We start from the raw sequence: 16,246 nt of genomic DNA, 5'->3' as shown, positions 1-16,246 counted from the left end.
AGAAAAAAACAACAAAAAGCAAGTTTTCCATGTACTTAGAAATTATATTTATTGCGACCATGTGGATTCTATATTTAAGTAATTTAAGAAACAATGTGACTTTGTTCTGGGGTCATGAAATGATTTTCATTTAATGAGATTTTCTTAAAACTAGGTTAGTACATTTTATAAAAAGGTGTAACCTCCTGACCAGCTAAATTCCCCCTACAACTCTAATTAACATTTGTATAGCTCACAGCATTTACATTTACATGTGAAAGATCCCCCCTCAGCCCCTAGACTTAGTGGCTGAGGGGTCAACTACTAAGCTCTTGAGGCTTGTAAAACTGTGTCAATTCTTGGCAGTTCCCGGTAGTTTTCTCTGCTGCCTACAAATTTCAGCTTACAGCCATTAACTTCCTCAGAAATTCACAGTGCCATTTACTGACAAAAATCTCACATTTCAAGCGATCTGTTTTTTACATGAGTGGAAATAAGCTGAAGACGAACAGCAAACAGGAATAGTCTCTTTCTAAAGGAACATGATAGCATCTTGGAATTGTCTCATATTAGCTCTGTTGCTCTAATTATGTTTTTTTTTTTATTTAATTACTGTATTTTTTATACAATGCTCCAGCTCCCTACGACCCTAGATAAGTGGATACAGATAAGGGATGTATAGATAATTTTAACATACTGGTAATTTCAAATATAAAATAAAAAACATGTGGGCCCAACCTATTTTGTTTTGTATTTCTTCATATTTAGCATATTTTCAAGATTTATTATTGTGTCCTCTATTAAAAAGCTTTAGTTATAATAATTAGATAATTCCATCCATCCATTATCAGTAACCACTTATTCTGTTCTGGGTCCTGGGGGGCTGGAGCCGATCCCGGCTGTCATCCGGTGAGAGGCGTGACCCACCCTGGACAGGTCTCCAGTATATCTCAGGATCAACACAGAGAGACATACACAGACAGACAACCATTCAAACTCACATTAACACCTAAAGGCCATTTAGAGTGAATGCTTCGGCGGTGAAAGGATTTTCCAAGCAAAGCTGAAAAAAGCTTTTTGCTGAAATAGCTGAAAGTTCTGCCTTTGCTGAAATAGCTGAAACGAAATGTTGCTTCCTTATATACTGGTTGTATATAAGGAGGATGTCGCCGACATTTTAAAGTATAAAAGTATAAAAATCTTAAAATGTATAAAAGATATTTAAAAATCTGTATTCAAGTAAAAATGTCCTTTATAAGCTGAACATTTTGAAGTTGGAATTGTGTTTCTTGCTGAAAGTAGTTAGGCACCAAAAAAAAATGTAAGGAGGATAATAATAATAATAATAATAATAATAATAATAATAATAATAAAGATTTGAATGCTCCAGCATTCACAGTAGATTATTATCTTTCTGAATGTTATTGTTAAAGTTACTATTTGTTAAAAGTAGAGATTTGTCAAAGAGTGGCTGCTTTTTCTCCATTTTCCTGCTTCTCCCTCCTTCACCTTCCTCTCATGAGTTCTCTGTCACTGTTTGTGTGGAGTAACAATTTTTTTAAACTATTACAATGTAATATCTGCCCGCAGGGTCACTGATTTTTATTGTTTTAATTTTCATAAATTGTTTTCCTCAATGTGATGTGTTACAGTGTCTCCCTTCTCAGCGTGCCGTTGTCGTATTAGCTAGGCATAGACAGCAAATCAGCAGATTAATAACTTTAAAATGAACATTTATTTATATACAGAATTTATTCTGCAGCATTTATCCTGAATGAACACTTATTTAACATCTGTGTTAACATCATAATACTATACATCAGCTATATATTTTCACTGCACTGCACTCAGTGTGGTTGACCTACCACGGAAAGCATCTTAGTGTAACTTTGCCGGAGTCCGTCAGTCATACCCATGCAGGGGAGGAGCAGAGAGGAACCCATGCAGCAAAATGAAAGAGGCTAAAAGAAGGGCCAAAAAAGATATCGACACATACACCTACCCTGTAGTAGTCAGTGCTGTAGACATCTCTGGACATGCCAAAGTCCCCAATCTTTACCAGAAGGTTTTCACCCACCAGGCAGTTTCTATTGGACAACAAACATGATTAAACAAAACAACTGCAAGGTGCTGTATTGAGTTTAGATAAAGACCTTTTAGATTATTTACATCTCACAAAAGTGTTGAAGTGAACATATATTCATTACACATAACAAATTGCAGACTGGAAGTTTTAAGTTCAGTGAAGAAATATGAGCAGAAAATCCATATACCAGCAGATATATATGGTGTATATTTGATTGATTTACTGAATAAAATGCTAACTGCAATGACCATTTTAAATTTTAACTGTCCCAAATAATTACTGAAAGCTTTTTAGTGTCTATGTTCGAAATAATGAAAAAGTATATTACCACCATTGCCAAGCTGGCCTCTGCTGGGGCTGTTTAGGTTTGTGTCCAAATCATTGAACTATATATATTTCAATCATTTATATTCATAACAATATAAGAAAGTGTGAATTAATGTGTGTATGAGGATCTAAAAGCAAAACAACAAACCTGGTGGCTAGGTCACGATGCACAAAGTGCTGTGATGCCAGGTAGACCATGCCAGATGCTATTTGCTGAGCGATATGCAGCATCTGAGACTGGGTCAGTTCCACAGGTCTGGTGGTTTGGCCCTCTGCCATCAAAACTGCATCTGGACCATGAGCCCTGTTAGGGAACAGCAGGAAAGCTATCACCTGTGCCCAGTTATTGCTTGTAGTAGACTGTGTTTCCTTTGTCATTGTCTTGAACCATCATACTTGTATAATACATGTTAGTTACGGCATCTGCCTCTGTAAGAGAGATTAAGCCATATTTTGGTAAAATAGCAGTAATGTATTATAAAAATAACAATAATGTACAAATCATTTTCTGCCTCTGATTTCATTATGACATTTTAGAAAGGTTTTCAACACAACAGCTGCTGCTGTTATTCATTTATTTTTTGACAATGAGGAACTCCATGCCTGAGGAACTTGTTGAGGTCTCCATGTTTCATGTACTCAAACACCATGATTAGAGGGTCGCTCTCCACACAGACTCCATAGAAAGTCACAATGTGTTCATGTTGAAGGTTGGTCAACAGCTCGGCCTCACGGTGGAAATCCTTCCTGGCATTTTCACTGGCCTCTTTAAGTGTCTGCACGCACACAGAGGTGACATTTTAATAAACTGACAAATGAAAAACTCTCACATTATGCCACGTACACTATTGCCAATTAGTCATTTTCACAGTGCACCCAGTCTGCTCCAATTTACTTGGCTGATGTCCAATTTGGAAAAATGTAAGTGTCTTGCCTTGTAAAACTGAGTTACAGCAACTGGGCACACAGGAAGAAATCACCATCAAGAGGGAAGAACTGATACAGTGGCAGAAGAAAACGGAGACATTTTATATTAATGTAAGCAATTACAATGTACAACACCATTCATTACAGTACATTCCCTGGTCCAGGGTTCCCTTTGAAACATGAAATATGTCAGAATGGATGTGTAACACAAGCATCTGTGACAGAGACATTTGCAGGAAATGAAAGTGATACAGAGCCTGTATGCTTTTCACATTTAAAGAAATATATAGAACATGCTTTTTTGTTCTACATGAATAATTGATTGTCCTCCTTTGGTATATGACATGGATATATGTTTGCTTTTCACATTGTGAATGTGTCTGTGGATGAGCAATGCAGATAGAAGCTCATATTACAAATATATGTCTTAAGGACAATGAGATGTTACATGGAAACATCAGTAAGAAGGAAATAACCTGTGACCTTTAATCTACTATGCTGAAATGACAGAAAATGAGATATACTGTAGCTCCCCCCACCCACTTTCAACCAATCATGCATAAAGACAGGCTTGGTCGTGTACATTACAGACTGTAATGTGAAACTGACCAATGATGATGATAAGATACTGTAATAATACTGTATCAATTCATAAGCTTATGCCCTACAATAATGGAACTGTTACTGGAACAAATATTTTTGACTGCTTTCAGCAAAAACATATTAATGCTGAGTTAATTTACATCAAGGACTTCACTATGAACCATACTGTATATTTGAAATATCACACCCTGGAGTCAATGTTGCATTAATTCCAACACCAAAAGTCATAATATGGCGCAGTTAGTCATCCTGTCTGTGCACATTTAGGTCCCTGGACAAATAAAAAGCAATCAACAACCTCAAGCTACAAAGTTTAGTGACTCACAATAACATGTACAAAGGTTGATTGATGGCATGCAGATGTGTAAGTGTTTTCGTATGGGCATGAGTGTGCATGTGCATATATTTATTCATTTATGTGTATATTGGCATATGTTAAAGTGGGGTGTGATTGATGAAAGCTCATTGTATAATACCCAGTAACAGTAAATCTTGCTTCTGTATTCTGACTAGTTGATTGATAGCCAACTTTAAAACAAGCACCATTAAACTCTGTTAGTGAGTGTAGGGTATTGTAATGTGGCATAAAGGGGAGAACAATGTAGCATGCATGTCAGAAAGCAATGTAAGTACAGGAGATGAGTGTGTAAAAGAAAAATGTGTCTGTAATGTTTCTACAGTGCCTTGCAAAAGTATTCATTCCCCTTGAAATTTTCCCCATTCTGTCACGTTATAACCACAAATGTAAATGTATTTTACTGTGATGGACCAACACAAAGTGGCACATAATTCTGAAGTGAAAGGAAAACGATAAATGGTTTTCAATTATTTTACAAATAATATCTGAAAAGTGTGGCGTGCATTTGTATTCAGCCCCCCCTGAGTCGATACTTTGTAGAACCACCTTTGGCTGCAATTACAGCTGAACGTCTTTTGGAGTATGTCTCTACCTGCTTTGCACATCTAGAGAGTGAAACTTTTGCCCATTCTTCTTTTTGCAAAATAGCTCAGGCTCAGATTTTCAAGTCTTGCCACAGATTCTCAATTGGACTTATGTCTGGACTTTGACTGGGTCATTTTAAAAAATGAATATGCTTTGATCTAAAACATTCCATTGTAGCTCTGGCTGTATGTTTAGTGTTGTTGTCCGGTTGGAAGGTAAAGCTCCTCCCCAGTATCAAGTCGTTTGCAGACTCTAGCAGGTTTACTTCTAAAATTGCCCTGTATTTGGCTCCATCCATCTTCTCATCAACTCTGACAGCTTCTCTGTTCCTGCTATAGAAAAGCATCCCCACAATATGATGCTGCCACCACCAGGTTTCACGGTGGGGATGGTGTGTTCAGGGTGACGTGCAGTGTTAGGTTTACACCACACATAACATTTTGGATTTAGGTCAAAAAGTAAAATTTTGGTCTCATCTAACCAGAGCACCTTCTTCCACACATTTGCTGTGTCCCTCACATGGCTTGTGAGGACTTCTTATGGCTTTCTTCTTACCACTCTTCCATAAAGGCCAGATTTGTCGAGTGCACGACTAATAGTTTTCCTGTGGACAGATTCTCCAACCTGAGCTGTGGATCTCTGCAGCTCCTCCAGAGTTACAATGGGCCTCTTGGCTGCTTGTCTGATTAATGCTCTGCTTGCCCGGCCTGTCGGTTTAGGTGGACGGCCATGTCGTCATAGGATTGCAGTTGTGCCACACTCTTTCCATTTTCAGATGATAGATTTTACAGTGTTCCGTGAGATGTTCAAAGCTTGGGATATTTCTTTATAACCCAACTCTGTTTTAAATTATCCACAAATTTATCCCTGACCTGTCTGGTGTTGGCAGGCCTTGGACTTCATGATGCTGTTTGTTCACTAATGTTCTCTAACAAACCTTTGAGGGCTTCAGAGAACAGCTGTATTTATACTGAGATTAAATTACACACAGGTGTGTATTTACTAATTAGGTGACTTCTGAAGACAATTGGTTCCACTGGATTTTAGTTAGTGGTATATGAGTAAAGGGGGCTGAATACAAATGCACGCCACAGTTTACAGATATTTAAGTGTAAAAAAATTTGAAAACCATTTATCATTTTCCTTTCAAATCCCAATAAAATACATTTATGTTTGTGGTTGTGACAAAATGTGGAAATTTTCAAGGGGTATGAATAGTTTTTCAAGGCACTGTATGCTGTTGAATAGCTAAACATGTCTCTTTTTGCTGGACAGGAGAAAAAGGTAGTGGTGATGATTACATGAGCTGCTGCATGTAAATTATTAATACATTTACTTAAGTGTTGCTCAAATTTTGATGTCCAAAAAAGTAGGCAAAAGAAAATGTAAATTATTGCTCAACAAGATTACATAATCAATAGAGTGCTAGTATCACTTCGATCGAATAGGTTTATCATGGTATTTCAGTTTCCTACCTACGGAGATCAGGATGTCAGGAGGTGACGTCAGCTTTTGTTTTGAGCTTTTGTTTCCATGACAACATTATCATGCCTGAGGAACTTGGTCTACTTTTTATGTATTCAAACGCCATGATAAGGCATGGATTACAGAACTGGTCTCAAAGTCTGTGTATTAAGTGTTATTACTTCTGGTTTGTCATAGAACTCAAACACAAAAATGGACACAAAAAAGATGATTAAAAAATGAAAGGTAGGGGTGCAAAACATCTACAGAAACACCAAATGATTGAAAGAGGCAAAAACGAAAGACACAAATTGACCACAAAGAGATTCAAAGTGACTACGAAGAGACACAAAACAAAAACAGGATAAGGCAAACCAACCACCAGTCAGCAGAGGACAAAGTAAAGTATGATTATCATGTCCAACACAAACAACAACAGAAACTGAAATCTTATCTAGAAACACAGAGTCTTACATACAATGTAAACATATGCTTAACTTTCTACTAAAGTAATAGTCTTTGATAATTGTTTTACAATTTGGGTGAAATGACACTTAACATCAGGAGTCAATGCAATGTCATAATTTATTTGCAAATCTATTCTACCAGCCTTCATCAGCCCTCTCTGTTGATCCAGCAACAAGGAGGAGAGGAAGAACTGGAGGGAGATGGTGAGTCACGGCAGCTGACAGTAAGATGAGGAGGAAACGTGCAAAAGTGTATACTGTAAGCAGGTCATGCATTAGCTAATTGAAACAAAATTCTAATGAGCTGAGAGAGATAAATCAATAAAGTGACTCTAACGATTAACTGATTTATCTACATTGTCTACAGCACAAAAACACCTATATCAATTTGAAGCGGATGAGTTAAATGCTGATTATATGACATGCAGTCAGCGACATACAGCATCCAAGAACTCTGTTTCCTAGGATTTTCAGGTGCATATTTTACAGACTGCTCAGGCTGAGCTTAAGCTAAGCTGGCAGCAAACATCAGCAGGCCAGCAAGCGGTTTAGAGCTAAGCTGGAAGGAAACAGGAAATGTGGGAAGAGAAAAGAAGGTGGAGGATTTCAGAAGAGGAAAGTGTCAGGATGAAGAAAGAGAAAGTGCTGCAGGTGAGAGACCTAGACGTGGAAGACGTGTAGAAGAGATGGGAGTGGGGGGGGGGGGGTCTCTAACTCTTCATGTATTATTAATGAGAAGTTTTTTTCCAAATCAGATCCTGTTTCACTGTGAAATAGCAGAGAAAGTGTGGTTGCTGAAAAGACAAATAACCGGATAAACGTGGCAGGAAGATGGGATCCATTGAATTTGACCCCGGAAGTCAGTGGTTTGAGTGTAATTACACCTTTCAATTAGAAAGAAACTCTGGAAGGGAAAAACTTTCAACAATTGCAGAGGAAATGGAGGTGAGGTGAGAGCAAGCACCAAAACTAAATACTGTACACATGTAGGATTTCAGTACAAATGTGATGGATCTATTGTTCATTTTAGACTGGTTGCACATAATGTATTAATGTATTAATTTGATACATGTATTTCAGGTATCAAATCCCTTTTGCTAAATATTGCAGAAAAGGCAATACACATCACATTCACTAATAACATTATGGAATTTTGGTTCCACCCAATTACTTCTCCATTAAAAATATCTCATTTTGAAAGAAGGGTCCTCATAATTAAAATATTTAAATAAAAGATGTCCTTCTGTGTCTAGTTTGTAATATAATAGCTACACAAAAACAAAGTTTGTGTTTCATACAATTACAGATTGTACGGAACAATGTCCAAAGTTAATCACAAGGTTTTTTAAATTTTAACCACAATAAAGCAACCAACCTAAACATTTTGAACCTTGGAGACTCTCTCACATGGAGACAATATTATTGTTCAGACGTAAATCATTTTGTGTGATTTATTATTCTAAGACTAATTTTTAAATATATGAATATATATAATAATAAATATATATATATTATTATACATTTTCACAGAAATTTTACCCTTCACACATATTTTGAAATGTTATCTTCAAGAGATTGTTGTCAAACTACTGGGAACAAATCTTTTCATTATACATCCAGATTACCTTGACAGCCACCAGTATCTTCTCCTGATCAGGTGAAAGGTTGTAACACTCAGCCAGGAAGACTTTTCCAAAGGCTCCCTCTCCCAGCTCTCTCTTCAACACAATGTTGTGCCTCTTAATATGCTGGACGACTATTGGACAAATAGAAACAGTGAACTGAAACCTTTACATTTTGATTAGTTTGGGTTTATAAATAAACATAACAAACATATTTGAAAGTACAGAACCAACACAGGCTTTTCTGTCCCCTGATGTTGTGGGACTACATGTAGAGCAGTTATTTAACCCTGATCCCTCTTTGTTTAAGCCATATATTTTCTCCCCTGTGAATTTATATTTATTAACTATTATTATTAACTGTTTTTCTGTGACATTTTATGCTAAGTAATACACCATACAGTAAATAAGCCAATTCACAGTTTTCTTTTCTACTAATTTGTTCCATAATTTGCTGTGCCTCTCTTTTTCATGTACGTGATCTCTTCCTGCCCTCTGCTAATCCACAGTTGGATCAGAGTCGACAAACCTGCTCCCTTTTGCTAAATAACTCATGACTCCATGACGGCTGAGAAAATGTGGCATCTCATACAAGGTTTTTATTCCACAGAATGAAAAACAGCCTTTTTTGGCTGTGGCCCTGATGAACTGCCTGCATGTAAGGAAACTCATGTTGTTCTGCAATGCATGCACTTGGATACATCTTCGACACAGACAAACACGTTCACACAGGACAGTGGAGATTTATCTGTGATGTGATTAAGAGGTGCATTTGAAGAAAAGCTGTCCACTCAGAATATCACATTAAAGCTCAGCTAGACTCTCAGAAGCTGCATCGATTTACACTGTAAGCTACTGGGGTCCACCATAACCCAATATCATGCAGACAGACAGAGGACAGAAACAGAGAGAGGCATTAGAAAGAAAGTTTATCTAGAACAGCTATTCAAAGCATCTAATTCTCATTTTAGGTTTCTGCTGCAGGAGGACACACCCACAATGCATGTACATCTACATGTCTGCCTCTGTGGATTACAGTATTTACAGTAAAGTGAATCTACTTCCTGGGTTGAAGAAATTCAACTCAATTGGTGGATTCTTTCATACCAGATAAAAAGGCATAAACATACGAGATATTGATTCAGTATGGTTACTATGGAAACTGTTGTGTGCTACTGTTGGATTGCACTGCGTTATACAGAGATATTTCTCTGTATTTAGCCTAAATATTGTAAGGTGAACAAAATAACAAGAACACCTTTTAGTGAAATGCAACACAGACTATATCCTCTAAAATGATCATACAGTTCTATCCATTAGTTAAACCTAACAAGTGTAATTTATTCTGGATCAATCCTACTTTATTGGCTCGAATGCGTAAACATAAAACGTTGACTGAAATGATTATATGAAGAGTACACAAATGAAACTATAATCATGAAATAATTTGTAGACCAGTTTCATAATGTACAGTATGACACAATCCCACTTCTGTAGTGGGGAAGGAGATTGGAACTAAAATGCGACCAAAACTGAGCACTTTTCCAGTGATATTTAGCACAACTACATCTTTTTATGACTGTTAATTTGTTTGATGGTCGTCATTAATTATGTCATCCTAACATCACTGCTCATTTATTCTTTGCACTTCATAACAGCTGTTTATTATAAACCTAATTTTATTGTTGATTGTTAATGGCAGAAGCTGAAGCTTTATTGCATTGGTGTTGGTGTGATTCCTTTGTTTTCGTTTATTTTCTTTCGTTGCAACACAGAGCTGTATAAAGGCAAAGCAATTTGCCTGTGCGATTAATAAAGTTTTTTGAATCTTGAATCCTAAATAACTCCTAAAAGAAATCAGCTTAGCGCAGCATCTAGCGGTTTCAGTATGTCTGCATTTACATTTATTATCTGTCCCTCATGACGCCATGTCTTCAGCTCAAAACAACAGTAGCATGTCACGGATCTCCCACAATTCCCTGTGCATCAGCAGCACACAATAAACCCACATCCCCACAGACAACTACCCACCATTTAACCAGCTAATTACCTCACTGCACCACTTCCTACTCTGCTTGTGTAATAGGCGTTCACCCATGAAAATGCCTCACACCACTTCTCCTTAATTAACACCCTCAAACAGCAAATAAACTTGTGTGTACACACCATTGCTTCCTCCAGTGTTTTTTCACCCCTCTCCTTTGGCAGGAAGATTTGGGGTTCTCATAGCACATCCTGCTGTTTTTTTGAAATGTGTCTTTATTTTTAGATTTATAATGTGTCATTGTGTTATATTTTGCATTTTAATGCTCAAGAATTTCACGTTATTGTGCCTTGCAATCTCATCTTTCAAAATTAAGTTATTACATTTTATATGGCATTACATAGCTGATGAATTCTGCTCCCCAGTTGATTCCCATTGCTAATTTGCTCTTTCACTCTGCTTTCATTATTATAGTTTACTGTATATGCAGCTCTACACATCAGCTCTCCCCTCAATTAGTAACCTTAGTTCAGATTTAAAGAAACATTATTCCCCATTTACAAAAATTTACATTATTCTCTGATGTTTTTCATAATTAGCCATTTTCTATGCTTAGCACATTCACTAATTTTTCTTCATTTAGCATCCCTCCATCCAGGCTCATTATCGTACTCTCACTTTCCTTATTTAGCATCCCTCCGTTTCATCTTTATTTCTCCCTACTGCCATTCCCCTCATCTGATAAAACTTTCACTTTTTAATCAACATCCTCTAAACGTTAACAACCATACACATGTTCCTCCCCCATTCTGTTGCTCCCTCATTCTTTCTGTCAATTGTTTATTACAGCACTTACAGCATTAACATCAACAGGAATAATATTTCCCATCAACCACCTCCTCTGTCAGCTTTTCCATCTGTCCTGTTTCTACGTCATCTGATCTCTACAGATCTCCCTATAGAGACACCTCTCACACCTATCCTCCTTCATCAGCATCTCATAAACAACCAAAGAAATTAATGTCTCGGGACATAATTATTCCCTGTTCGCCATCTGCTTCGTCTTCTCCTTCCCTCATCTGCTCTGAAATCCTTTCCACAAACAGCTTGGAAAGCTTCTGTGTGGTAGTTTGAACTGAATGATATGATTGGTGAAAGACACAATCATGATCAGCAGACACGTCTAAGCTTTTCTCCATCAAATTGCAAAGACTCAAGTTTTATGTTTTAGTTTCTGCTGTACTGCATCTATCAGGAGATATAGCTGATTGTGATCTAAAATTTCATAAGTTTAGTGTGTGTGCGTGTGCATGTGTGTGTGGGGGTGTGTATGTATGTTTGTGTGCATACGTGTGTGTGTGTCTGTATGTGTGCACACGCGTGTGTGCATGTGTGTGTGTGTGTGTGTGTCTGTGTAAATGGGTGTTCTCAAACACAGCATGCATGTGTTGACTTATGAATAACATTTTCCAGAACAACTTAATCCTCACTCCCTAGATGAAACAAAATACAAAGCCCCAAAGATCTTGTGAGGATGGAAAGGGTGGAAAAACTGAGGGATGTACTGTGCACAAAGCCAAGAGGAAGAAAGTAGTAGTAGTTCTTTAGCATCTTCTTTTAGAGATTTAACATTTAACAAACTACAATTCACCTGCTCATACTAATCACTTTGGGACACTTTCGGAAATATTAGTAGTAGTTCTCATGTTGGTACGATACATACTGTAACTTGAAGACTAGAAGCAGCTAATGTAGCTTCTAGGAAGCTACCATGACTCCCAAAGATATAGAATACATAAGAATAGAATACATTACTCCAATTAAACCAGAACATCATCTTACAGTTTGGCTTTAGTAATAACATATGAACTACTCAGTTTTATAGATGCTGGTACAGGTAGGTGGATTGCCTTACAAAAAACCCCATAACCTCATGGTCATGGTCCAGCTTTACATGCATGCTAACCTCCTGTACTGTATGTTTGTAAATGGGGAGTTAGGGAAGCCAGCTATGCAAATCCAAGTTTTACTGCTCCTTAAATATCAAGTTTGGCACACTTTTTAATACTACTAATTCCTCTGATGTTATTATTGTTAATGAGGTGTTCACTTCAGAGGTAAGCTGCACAACTGCAGCTACCACTAATTACATGCAGCTCCATCCTCTCTGCAGAGTAATTGTTACTTTAATGCTGCCAGAAAAGGCCTGTGCCATTTTTTAAGTAGAAATGTGCACCTGCTGCCGATTCCTACATTCAAAATTACAGGCCACACACTGGTCGGGACCACAGTTTAAAAGAGTTCAGTTCCCTGGCATTCAACTCAGTGCCATTTTGCCAAACTACAGTAGCTCCATCAAAGGCTTTTGTATGAGTCTGAAAAGGGAGAGTGCCAAATAATCGGTCAGATACTAATTTATGTTGCCTGTCTGTGAGTCAAAGACGCACACAGAGTAATAGTTGTAATGGCTGTAATATATTAAAAAGACACACACAGGCTCAAGCACATGCACAGCAGTACATTATTGACTTGCATTGATCCTCATTGTGTTCATTCTTGTCTTTAGGCTGCAAATCCCAGTTTATCTTTCAGTTATATATCGCAGCGCTGGAGAGGTCCACCCCCAATCCCACTTTTTTATTATACTGCACCTATTCAACAATGTTTTAAACAAAATGGTCTAATGGTACACACACACACACACACACACACACACACACACACACACACACACGTGAAGCTCCATAATTTACTGCAACACAAGGCCGTTGTCTTGAGAAGCTTTTATTACTGGCCAATAATCATAATGTCACGTTGATGGGCCAGGTCAATATCTGTGTGTTCTCCGTGTTTGTCTATTCTTCTGTTTCTGTTTGTCTTCTTGTCACTCCTTTATACCACTCTCTCTTTTCCCCTCTGCATATTGCTCTGTTGAATTTGAAGTGTCTACATACTATTGAAAAAATATGGAGCTGGCCCACTGTAGTGGCTCACAGACTCTTGTGTGTTTTGCTTCCAGTGGCTCTGGCGATAAATGTGTATGAGTCATACATAGAAGTCTGAATTTATGAATGGATTTGTGCCTCCCATATGCTTGGACCCTCAAAGAGAGGTTCACACTTGCATATAAATGGACTTTCTATTTCCCACTTCTCTGTGAGAATTGACAGCTTATCATTAGCAGCTCCATGGTCATTGCCATGACAGCAAGGGAAGATGTTGCTGTGGAAACCCCCCTGTGCCACACACACTTAACTTAAATACTGTTGAGTATATATTAATGATTGCTTGATAAAAAATAAGTAAAAATTCTAGCACAGTTAATTCCTTTAGCTTTTTTATTGTATTTTTTACTTACATGTGTCAGTTTTGAGCAGGCTGTTTGTGCTTCTGAAGTACTGAGGGTTTTCTATCACTGGGATCTTGGTCATGCCGATGATTACTGCATCAGGACCCATCTCTGAGGAGGAAGGAGTGTTGCTGCCGTTGGAGACGTGGTGAAGAGGAGAGGCCGAGTCATCATCATTACTGATCACCGAAGACGGCCCTAAGAGGGAAGAAAGATGGTGATAAGTAGTGTTGAGTTCAATTGGTTTATCATGTCTTTACAGTGATCAAGAGGGGACATTTCATTAGTACATACCAGCCACGGTAATTGCATAAGAACAGAAGATAATTAATTAAGTTTTTGAGCTGTTTTAGCAGAGAATGAGGAGATAAACCCATTAAGTAGGAAGATGAAGCTGTTATTATAAATCATCAAAAGATGGAGAGAGAAGAGTAAGACATCAGTTATAAACACTGTCAGATTCCTAATACTGTATGCTGTACATGAAAAATGACAACTAATATTTGTTGCTACATAAACAATTTTCTAAAGCACTTCTGCATTTTCTGCACAACTGCTAATGACTCCTAATCGGATTTTAAATTAACATTAAATTAAGCTTCTTTAGCTAAGTTTTATTGTCCCAACAATAAAATGGAGCTCAGTGGAATTACTACTGCCACTGTCCTCCAAGTTTTGTATAGCAGAAGGTGGAGGGAGGTACATTCTTGAGCTGACCACACAAGCTCTATTGCGTTGGCCAACACACTCAGCAGCATTTGAAGAGGACTAGTCACCCGCCAAAGCTCTACTATACATGGTCTCATAGAGTTGAGCTGGTTCATCTTATTAGAGTGAAAACAAATTTGCAAATTTCCATGGAAAATAAGTGACTAAGCCAATAAGAGCCCCATTTGAGGGCCATACCAGAAGACCAACAACAGGTACAGTGATTTCATGCAGGGTTATTTTTAACATCGGGCTCTGAAACATTTAATGATACTAAAGATGATGAAAGTGTATCTGTACAAAACTCAAATTCCTGTTGCATACAACAGAGATGTTGAAAGCTAAAATGCAATAACAACATGAAACTAGACATTAAAAACATAAGAAAGGTGGGATGGCATGAGTCAGACATTGAGCCCAACCCTTTTACAGAAAATAGTTTGTTTTGGCAACAGAATTAAGGTGTTATTGGATTCTAATTAAGACAGTGAAAACAGTCCGTGAAGCTGATTCTGTGTTCACAAGTTTGTCAGTTGCAGTAAACTTTCATGACATTGTTGCTAATTTTCTGTGTCTTTAGGTTCGGTGCCAAGGCAAACAATATCAGCTTTTTAATCACACTGACTACATCATTAAATAGCTGCTATAATTGCAAGTGGATAGAGGCGCACATTGATACTAATAAGGAGAAAGAGAGAAAGAAAGAAAGCTAATAAAAGCTTTAGAACATAATGTGGTTTTCAATGTGTTTTAATCAACATAACTAAAAATATTATTTCACCTCTCACTGCTAGACATAGGGGCTTAAAGGGGATCACAATTATTAGTATTTCAAGTGTTAAAATAACATGTACATGATTACTGTATATGTGTGTGAACATATGAGTGTCTGCATGTGTTCAATTCATTTTTGTATTACCATCGCTCTTTGCAGCTCTTTGCTATTTGTCAACAATCTTTTATTATCCAGTGTGGAGAGGATGAAAATTATGCTTCCACTGTATAGGCAGTATGACAATAATTCTTTTACAAGGAATACATTTTTTCTCAGTACCTCTGAGTTTATAACACAATTCATTTACTGCACCTTACTCTCTGTATCAGGGCACACACCAGGGCACACACCAGTTCCCTAACAGCTGACAAAGGCTAGGTATGTCGCTACAGTAGACAAACAAACAGAAAGCAGACGGGGAATGAAGAAAAATAAACCAGATCTGCAAAAAAAGAAAAAGAAACTTGTGCTGAGAGACGAGATGCATTTGTATTTTGTCAGTGAATTACTGACACCAAAATTCACTTCAGAGTTCATTTAGCATTTTCTCAAGGCCATGTATGTAATGTATGTAACAATAGAAAAATTATATTACATGCAGACACGATCCTGTCAGAAAGCCAGAATAATAAAATATTCCATAATACAATGTGTTGGTCAAACCACCCAGGATTACTGTACTATATCATTTTAAACTGCTGTTGTTCTTGAAGCTTCCAGTAAGGTCAAAGACTTGCTACCAGTTCAACTGAGAATAACACAATCCACAATGTGGTTTACTACAGTTAACACTCTGTCTCTAGCTACCTGTGTACCAACAGTTTCCAGTAGTGTCTGTACAAAACTGTACAGCATTTACCTAAAAGGTGAATGTGAATAAATGACATTTAACTATGTTGATTTTTTCACAGTAAACCTAATATCACTGAATATATAATACTTACCTATTATTATATTATATGAACTATTATTAATATTATATTATTATACCTACCTATTATTATATTATAAT

The 16,246-nt window shown here is 37.3% G+C and overlaps 1 protein-coding gene across 2 annotated transcripts in view; it reads right to left on the bottom strand.

The window, feature by feature from the left end:
- The window catches only part of ntrk2a (neurotrophic tyrosine kinase, receptor, type 2a), a 77,678-nt gene that overhangs the window by 14,772 nt on the left and 46,660 nt on the right, over positions 1-16,246 (bottom strand). Inside the window, exons 14-18 of one of the 2 annotated variants that reach the window (XM_067521210.1) lie at positions 13,761-13,949; positions 8,422-8,552; positions 2,996-3,168; positions 2,541-2,696; positions 1,976-2,066 (exon numbers count right to left, since the gene is read on the bottom strand). In XM_067521210.1, the coding sequence (XP_067377311.1) occupies positions 1,976-2,066; positions 2,541-2,696; positions 2,996-3,168; positions 8,422-8,552; positions 13,761-13,949 (740 nt within the window). The remainder of the gene's footprint in view (positions 1-1,975; positions 2,067-2,540; positions 2,697-2,995; positions 3,169-8,421; positions 8,553-13,760; positions 13,950-16,246) is intronic. The other variant, XM_067521211.1, reaches the window with a different exon arrangement.

The sequence above is a fragment of the Channa argus genome, chromosome 11, assembly GCF_033026475.1.
Source record: "Channa argus isolate prfri chromosome 11, Channa argus male v1.0, whole genome shotgun sequence".
Taxonomy (NCBI): Eukaryota; Metazoa; Chordata; class Actinopteri; order Anabantiformes; family Channidae; genus Channa; species Channa argus.
This window is presented reverse-complemented; position numbering and strand designations above follow the sequence as displayed.